The sequence below is a fragment of the Pteropus vampyrus genome, unplaced genomic scaffold, assembly GCF_000151845.1.
Source record: "Pteropus vampyrus isolate Shadow unplaced genomic scaffold, Pvam_2.0 Scaffold56, whole genome shotgun sequence".
Lineage (NCBI taxonomy): Eukaryota > Metazoa > Chordata > Mammalia > Chiroptera > Pteropodidae > Pteropus > Pteropus vampyrus.
Genome location: NW_011888837.1, coordinates 943305 through 953182, shown reverse-complemented (window position 1 = coordinate 953182; position 9878 = coordinate 943305). Strand labels below are relative to the sequence as shown.

The following is a 9878-nucleotide window of genomic DNA, read 5'->3' as shown; positions in this document are numbered from 1 at the left end:
ATACTGCTGAATTGTACACTTGAAACTTATTTGATTTTATTAATGTCACCCCAATAATTTTAATTTAAAAAGTACTTTTTATGTACAGAAAATTCCAGAAGACTCTACATCAAACTGCTAACAGTGGTTATTTTGAGGGTGAGAATTTGTGAATTTTCACTTTTATTTTATTCATTTTTGCTTTGAATTTTTATAGCAATTTTGTATACTTTTAAGTAACAAAAAAAACTAAAGTTTTAAAAATATTATAGATAATAACATGTTACTCTAGCAGGTAAAGAATAATTCCATGTGTATATTTACAACTATTATAAAGGTTTTTTTAGCTATGCCCCTAGAGTGTTCATCATAAGGTATTGCTGCTTTCTGGTTTTATAACAATTTGCCACATCCAAGGGGGAAAAAGTGGGGATTTTTTCATTTTTGTGTTTTTGTTTTTTTTTGAAGTCTTGGTCAGAAGTAGGTAACATATGACATGAGAGTAGATATCCATCAAAGATAATTGTTGATGACATCCTACTACTCTCTGTATAGTCTCAGTATATTTGTGGTACAGGAATACAGCAAAATGCTACCTATGAAAGAGGAAAAAAACAGTGCATCAAACATAAAACATTCCAGTCAACTATTTAAAACAGGTAAAACCTGCCATGTCTTTTGTTAAATGTTGAATACGGGAATGTCCTACAGTGCTTCTGGAGTTCGACTCTTTCATTGGTATAGGTAAGAGTGTCATGAGGACCCCTCCACTCGGCTGCTCTGTCCTCCTATACACGCTGATGCTCCTTTCCAAATAATGAAGACAAAGATGTTTGTCATTGTTTCTCAGAGAGGCCTCCAGCAAAGGCTTCATGAATCGTGTGTTTTGCCCAGGTGACACAACTGACATTAGCCAATTGTACTATCAAGAGAACTAGAGGTACAGATACAATCATTCAAAAGCTCACTCTCACTAATCTCATCGGCCTATGTATACTTCCAGTGCATTAAGATATTTTAGTTTTTATTAATATTAATTAATAATTTAATCTAATAGCATGTGGAAAATTTTTTAGCTGAGAAACTCTTTTTCTTTCTTACAATACTTCTAGGAGACTGGAGAACTTCCTTATCTGATAGGAATAAGGTCTTGATGCCAATAGCAAATTGGCTACTGGGTCTCTGGAGCTCTCAGTTTAATCCTCTGAGGTTCTTATCCAGTGCTTAACTACAGGAATAACACCAGATGATCCAGAACACCGGCAAATTCCTCCATCCTACCATACAACATCCCCAGGGATCTTTTTACAATGGGAATCAGAACTCTTCAGGTAAAACTTCTAAAACAGTGTCTCACTGCACTTAAAATAAAATTAAAAGGTCCCCCTGAGGACTTCCTGCCCTCGCCAACCTCTGCACACCAGCTACTCTTCTCCAGCCACTCCAGACATTTCCCCCCTCTTCTTCCTGTTTCGTGAATACGCCACACTGATTTCTTGCCTCAAGGCTTTACTCTTGCTTTTCTTTCAGCCTGGAAACTTCTTCCTCCAGATTTTTCCTCTGGCAAACCCTCCTACTTGAAACAGCTTTTCTGTACTTCTCCATATCATCCTGCTGTATTTTCAGGATAGCACTTATCATTGTGTGAAATTATCCTACTTGTTTGTTTACTTGTTTTTAATGTTTATTGTCTATCTGTCCTCAAAAAGCAAGGAAGTTCCATGTGTCAGAACATTTATCTGTCTCATTTACCTCTGGAACCCTACCACCAGGAACACTTTCTAGCAAAGAATATACTTTCTGAATTAATGAATGAGTTTAAATCACAGCAGCATATAGTTATGGGGTGATTTAAAGTTTAAATTGATTGCAGCTTCACAGTTACTTAAACCATAGTTCTAAATTTTACAAAAGACGCTTCTTTTTCTTACTTGAAAACACAAGATGGCACTTAGTTTACTTCAGACAGGTTTTATCTGCTTCATCTTTGAGCTGACACAAAACCTGTTTTTAAATGAATGCTAGTCTTCTGATCCAGATAAATAGTGTTCATGGAAAAATAGCATTATGAAAATGGGAAAATTCAACTGTCCCAATATAAATTGGGATACAGGATCAAGAACATGGGTTCTTAAAGTCAATATGAAGGTCAGTGCTTCTCAAACACTACTAATAACTACTGATTGTTAATTCTTGAAGAATATGGAAGGGAGTATAAGGTGAGAGAAGAAAGCTACATAAAGTTAAATTTTTTGTAGAAAGGAAAAAGATGATGACAAACATCAGTTGTTGTTGTTTTTGATTATCTAAGCAGCATGCTAATCGCCTTTGAAAGGGACTCCAAATCAGTGTGCAATGGCCACACCGGTTCCAGTCAAGGACAACCGGCAAAGGGAAGCTGTAGCCACTGAACCACAGGGAAGCACAAGGCAGTTACCAAAACTGTAGTGACTTAATGACATCTAATAAGTGTAACCACCTCCTCACAACACGCCTTCGCTCTCAGGTTTTCACAGATGTGATTCCATTTGGAGTCCTCCCACCACAGCAGTGTTTCACTTGTCCCAGAGAACACGCTAAAGACAAGTATTAGAACCTCGGAAAAGATGAGCCTTTCTCACCCACTGCACCTTCTCTGAGGAGTGGAGCGAGACCACCCAGTGCTCAGTGTAAATTAGAGGGTTTTCTGGCTGAGCCACAAAAAAAGAAAAGGAGCTGCTATTGTACTTTACTGTCACTGTGATTTTGAAACGGTTATTGACGCTAAGGGGAGCTTTATGTGAGCCTTCGAATGGAAATCTTCAAAACTATGAAAAAGTCATCTCAGCTGAATTTAGCTGTCTTGCTCCTATATTACATATGCACAAGAAAAGGATTAGAGGTCATTCAATCACAAAATGTTTTTTCTAGATTTCATTTCAAGGCAGTCATGGCTTAGCAACTTCAAACTTCTACATGGTTTAATGGTTTCATCCTCTTACTCTGACAAAGTATTTAAATTCAAGTCTGTTTCTCCAAAAGGCCAAAACGAAAATAGAAATCAAGACAGCCAAGTATATTTAAAGATAACAGGCAATAGATAGGGCTAAAAATTATTACAAAACAATTTAGAAATTAACCTTAAGCCAAATTCCACCAGAAGACCCACAGTTAGGTTCTTAGAAAAGCCAGCTAAATAATGAGTATCATGGAAGTGATAACCACATAAGAAATTATAAGATTATGTGAGTCATAAGTGTCTCCCTAAGAACCGGCAAGGTATTTCTACATCTACTACATCCACTATAGTCTTTTAACTGCAAATTCACTTAGGTAGGTTATGTAATTGTAAGATGCTATTGGATTATATTGATAAAACTGGGGGAGAAAGTCAAGCTCTTTTAAATTCAATGTACTATTTAGCACAGTACCTCTACCAGAGAGTTAAAACTAAGAGGTAACATGATGAGAAAAATTTTCGTATCCTCGCAGCTAATTTCCTACTCACATGAAAATGAGAACTAAGCCCACTGTATTTGATAAGCATCCACTGCACTTGTGAATTTTTTTAAGAACAGAAAAGGAATAAAAGGAGAGAGAAAAACAAATCAATGTAAGGAAATTGGGGAAGATAACTGGATAATGAACAAAAAAATCCTCCATAGCAACAAAATAGAAGAGATTATTTATGTAGATTTATAAGTAGATGAGCTCCAGATGTAATTTTTTAAATCTACTTCTCCCCAGGTGTTTTTCTGCTTAATAAATATAACATCCAAGTTGGAATATTGTTGAAGCATTGAATCACCTAAATTTTGGCTATGCTCTTTTTCTGCTGTTAACTATTCTGAGCTATTTCTCAATAAGGCAGCCGCTACTGAAATCATCAGTACATTGGCTTGGCAGAGCCAGAAAGAAAAAGTACAGTCTACAGATTTGTTTCTTCTGTTTTCCCAAAACAGAATCTCATAAAAAATATGCCTTCAAATTTTGTCACTATGTAGCTGTCAGAAAGAGAAATTCTGCTCCTATTCATAACTCTGAACACTAAACCCATTTCTTCTGCTCCTGAGAAGTTATATAGCTCTTGAAAGTTGTGAGGCACCATCACAACTGTTCAAATTGTATTCAGGCAGAATAATCAGTCAATCAGAAACTTCACTTCCAGTCGAATGGAAGTTTTTGGGGCCAACTTGGAAAAGCATATAGAACAAGTTTGACTTTACTGCCAAGATCATTTCCAGGACATTGGCTAATTAATTATAAAAGCTTTTTCAAAACAAATTTGAGCCTGGCAACCTTTTTTTCCTACACAAACAGAGAAAAAAGCAGGTTAAAAAAATAAAGCCTGGGTTTACTGTTTTTTTTGCCATAGCTTCATCTTCTTTGCAAGCCCATTTTCTTCTTATCACCCTAAAATGATCCAGGAGCTTCTGTATTTGAAGTTACTAAAATAGTAGGTATAGAAACTGGAACTATTAATTTAAACTCCTACTCTACCTTTGGTTGTAGAAGAAATCATAGGTCAGTTACAAAGCTTCTCTTCAAACTCTTTGGTGAGAATCAAAGAATAGAGCTTCTTCCTCTTTGGAGAGATGAAGAGCTCATTTGATTAACCATGGCTATTACATTAGATAAATGAGGATGGATAGTCGCTCTTATAATGATATACTCATCAACTTCATTTTCTGGCTTTGAAAACAAAAAGAACAAAACTGAATTAAATCTTCCTGGTTTCATCTTATTATGAACCTTAATGAATATGAGATGTTAGTGATAGGTATCAAAGATTATGGTTTCAAGGACTATGATCACACAAGTTTTACAGCAAATTCAATACCCCAAAATCATAATGTTCCAGCCTATTTCTTCTAACACCTGAATCAAAATCTTATGTAATAAACATCCTAAGCAATTGGATTTCTTCCTCATATGCCCGGATATGAAGAGACCCAAGAAGGTAGGAAATTTCTCTCAGTCAGCATTTACCAGCTGGCAAATTCATGGCAAAGGGAGAACTGTGCCTAATAAAAGAAGCCTGCCTCAAAAAAGGCTGTCAAGCAGATATTCCCAACTCTGCCTTATCCAGAATCAGGACCCCTGGCAAACTTCATTACCAGTATGCTGCTTGATAAACATTGGCTGGAACCAAGATGTGTAAATTAGTTCTGAGGAAAATTGTCAATAAGTCCTAGTGAACTGAGTTTTCCATTTTCTGCTACAGGTATGTACCTGTCAATGTATCCCATATTTAAATGATTTTTTCCCTGATGATTTCAAGAGGCAGGCAAATGGAGGGAAGGAGAGCCACTCGTACTAGCATTTGAAGGGGTAGCAGCTGTAGGGGTCAAGAATTCAATGTAAAGACAGGGAAATTAGGCCTGACTAAAGCAGACTCCCTCTTGTAGCAAATAAATTCAGATGAGAAGAATAACACCAGATTTCAGAGAATCTTAAAAGTCAGATAAGGAATTCTGAACTTAACTTGACAGGAAGCCACCCTAAGCTTTTGATTCAGGGGAGAAATATGAGGGCAATAATATGAAAAGTATACTAAGTTGGGAGAAAATGGAGAAGGGATTAGTTCCAAAGGCTTTTCTAGCAATCCATTTTGAGATGATAAAGGTCCTATTAGGGTGCTGCTGGTGAAAAGAAGGAAAAATCCAAAAGCTATTTCACAAGAAAAAAACATACTTTCACCTTTCCTGTGCTCTTTATAATTCACCAAGACCTATAAACCTGATCACGACTACAAGTGCTGCCAGTTAAAGCTAAAGAGGAACATCATCACAAGGAAGCCTTCATTACCTTAGGAATATTTAATTCAGATTTATTTATTCAGGTGGAATTTTCACCCTATTAGTTCAAATAACTGGTTTTGGTTTTTATTATAAAATGCAAAATTATACCTAATGCTTACCTTTTTTTATATTCTCTACCCAGCTCTTCACCCAATTGGGAAAATGGCTCAGTTTCTACCACATTCTTTTTAAAGAAAGATATTCGAGATTCAAAATCTAATTGCTCTTCGTCTCAAATAAGCTACTTACTATATGTTTTAAGGGATAAACAGTTAACAACACTACATTGCCTTTGCCTAAAATATCTCCCGAAAGTTAACAATTGCCAGTATTTCTTAGCCCTTTATAGTTCAGCAATGCACTTTTTCATAAAGTATCCCATTTAATCCTCATGATAACCCTAAGGTAGAAATTACTATTACTATTTTAAAGCTGAGACAACTATAGCTCCAAGATTTAAATTGTCCAAGAGAATACATCTGTAAAGGCTGGAGTCAAGATTTATCTTCTGTAAAGGCTGGAGTCAAGATTTATCTTATTTAACTTCAAATCCCTTCACATACTGCCACCTACCTCTTCCTTCAGAGAAAGTGAAAAACCCCCATCTACACTAATTGGTTCATTTTAAGTTAGAGAACTATCTTTCTAATCTTTTCCCAGCATCTCTTAGATATACATTTGGTCTTACATTTCAAAGAAGCAAGAGTTCTTTGCTTACCTGGTCCTTCTCTGGTTTATCAGAAATGTCATTCAGACTGGAGGAAGTCAGATTCCTATGGGTCATGGCTGGGCTACCTGGTAAAACAAAAGAAAATCCTAATTAAATATTTCTTTTCAAAAACCCAAAGACTTCGGTTGTATGCTTCATAAACACTAGTAAATGATGATGAGCATGGTAATGATGCTTTAGCTATGTCCAGGTTGGATGGAGCACAAACATGGTTAAATGAAAAGTATGAAAAATCTCAAATAACATGTTTAAGTCTTACTGCCTGACTCTGTTTCAAGATAAGTTAAATGTTGAAAGAAACGTCAAAAACAGTTAAACATAAAAATAGATTTGCTACTGGTTTTGTTTGCTCTTTGTCACAGCCCTTTAACACACATCCTAATCTACCTGATATCCTTTCCTTTTCCTGTCCCCTGCAGAGACAAGCTCTTTCCTCACATCAGCAAAGCTGGCCCCAGGATACAGGCCTAGCCGTCCTCTCCCCCAGGTCTCTGTAATCCTTCTGAGGACACCGCTTGCTCTAATCAACCCAAAAAGCCATCTGCGTCCCTGTCTCTAGCTAACACTTTAATTAAGAATATTTATCCTTAGTGGACATCTGATCCAGAATCCCCATTCTTTCCCTCAAAATAGTATTGTCACAGGCTCCCTTATTTCCTGCATTCTCCTTTGCCAGACTAAAATAAGTATATCCCATCTTCTCCCTCAACAAGTCAAATTTCTTATTTAAGTCAAGGGATGGTTTCATCAGGAATATTTCATGGGAATCATGCTCTCTGACAACACAGCTGCTGTAGGTAAAATCCACTGGCAAGCTAGTCAATGACTTCAGACACCGTTAAACAAGAACAGAGAGGAGGGACATCTAGAAGAGTTAAAGACCATTTTCAAGTAGACTGTTACCAACAGAATGCTGAACTTTAATTCTGCAGTTGGACCTCAAATTTCCAGGCTTACTAAGCAAAAGAGTAAGTTTTCAAAGCCAGGGTGCTTGACCCAACTCTTGCGAGGTGCTGAGCAATGCATTCATCCTTAATCCTCAATGATCTGACTCAGGCCGGTCTTCACACCAAGAGGACAAGGGTTGAAAAAGCACAGAAGTTCAAACACAGCTTCATATGTGCTTCCAAATAATTCTTTAGATTACAGACTTTGATTCCTTCAGATTGAAACACCAATACATAATTTTATAAAAGACTAAAACCTACTCCTAATAATTTAACGTCTATCTAACAGTAACTTTTTAAATAATATAATTGCCTTTAACCACTAGATCAGGAAAATCATAATTTTCTTGGGCTGGCAAGACAGGATATTTTCCACTCTGTTGCACTTCATTGAGTAAGCATGGCCCAAATCTCTTAAACCCTTTACCTGGTGGATGTTTTATTCTAGGAAAATTTGAGCACAGAGCATTTTTCAAAGGAAAGTAACATCTGAAAAAATGCTTTATGAGCAAAATTAAAAGAACCTCTTTGAAGGCCACATTTTCTTCTTTGAACCACATACAAGGTTTCTAGTGTCCACTCAACACAAAAGACACCAGGTACAAACACGAATACCCCCAAATAACGCTGGGCTTGAAGCTAACAGGAAATGACAAATAGATACAATTTTACACTTTACACTAAAAAAAACAAAACTAGTTACTTAAACTAAATGGGTAAAAATTCTACCTGAATAAGTAAAGGAATGTGAACTATATATTACTAAGGCAATGAAGTCTTCACAATCCTCATCATTGGTTAAAAGTAGCTTATGTAAATGATTAAATAAGACTAATTTCTAATTACAAAGCAACTGTATGTAAATGAAAGCACTGAAATAAATTGAAAGTAGTTTTTCATTAAGTAATTTAAATTTCCTGGGCAATATCTTAAACTTACTAATTTGCTTTGGAAACTCTTTATACATATCGCATAGGTGCACTTCAATTCAAGCACTGTCCTAACGCTGCAAAATCTGAATAGGTAGAAGCCAAATGAATAAGGCTTTTCCTATAATGGTGATCTTGATTTATGTCATAACTTTTCCAAGAAACCTCATATACGGTCTCATCATTTCTCTCATTTCCAAAAGACAGTTATAGCATGACTATCTATATTTATACTGTACGAGGGGCAGAAAGGGGCACAGATCCAAGGGAGAGGCAAGAACCAGAAGAGGAAGAGGAGGTCAATGTTAAGAAATAATCAAATCTATTGTCCTTCCTAACCTTATCTGATTCTCATAAATAAAAGTAATGTTAATAAATGTATTAAAAAGTAACATTAGTAATATTCATTAATGTTTAGCTTTGTAATACACTGGAATAAATCTGACTGAAGTCAACACTTCTGGGTAAACCCTGAGCAAGATGATCAGCATTTTTCAATCTTCTCCTACCTCCCTCTCTAGAAAACTCCCTATCCCTACACCCTAACATCTTGAACCAGAGACAAATGCTTCCTAATGCAGTGGTTCCCAAGGTGTGGTTGGCCCCCAGACCAACAGCATCAGTATCGCATGAGCGCTTGTTAGAAATGCAAACTCCTGGGACTCACCCCAGACCAACTATATTGAAACTCTGGATATGGAGTCTGGCAACGTGGATATTAACAAACCTTCTAAGTGATTCTGAAGCATGCTAAAGTTTGAGAATAACTGCTCTAAATAAACCAGCTATCTTAACCAAAGGAGTTCCTAGTCAAAACCTGAGTTGAAAGGTGCATAGATAAGTTGACAAAGCCACAGCAGTAGTTCTGATAACCTTGCTCTCCTCCAAGCCACTGCTTCAAATATCATATCTCAAGCAAATCATTAAATTAGCATCCTTGCAATGTAAGCACACACACAAAAAAATGATCATACTAGGCTTTTACTATAAATTCTCACCTACAATATCCAATAAATAAAAACTTAGTTTCAGAAAATCACTGTTTAATCTGCCTTTTCTGGAAACATATCACGCAATTCAAAAAGACAAGGATAAGAGCCAAAAGAGATTACAAACCAGGTTATATCTGGGAATCAGAAGTTTGGTTTGTATGTGACACTTTAGCTAATCTAGGAAGCTGTTACACAACAGGTCCCTAACAACATACTGTTGTGGATATTTTACACCTGATATTCGATAAGACACATTGTCAGAATAAATTAGTGCTTTCTACTTATAGTTTTGGCCTATAATGTAAACTCATTATCCTACAATCCTGAGTGAGTGGAGTAATAGAGGAAAATGTCAGCTTGTACCAAAAAGGTGTTTCCCAGGCTCCCCTAAAGTATGCAACTTCCTGTGCAGTTAGCGATTCCTTTACTCAAAGCTATCACTAGTAGGCCCTTTCCATCTAAAATCCAGGGCATAAGACTGTCTTATCACTGCTCTCGGTCCAAAGAAACTGTTTTTTTTT

At 36.4% G+C, this 9878-nt stretch overlaps 1 protein-coding gene across 1 annotated transcript in view; it reads right to left on the bottom strand.

Annotated features, from left to right (window-relative positions):
- SLC4A4 (solute carrier family 4 member 4) overlaps nucleotides 1-9878 on the bottom strand; it is a 273776-nt gene that overhangs the window by 125907 nt on the left and 137991 nt on the right. Inside the window, exon 7 of the mRNA XM_011360616.1 lies at nucleotides 6478-6554. Within this exon, the coding sequence (XP_011358918.1) occupies nucleotides 6478-6554 (77 nt within the window). The remainder of the gene's footprint in view (nucleotides 1-6477; nucleotides 6555-9878) is intronic.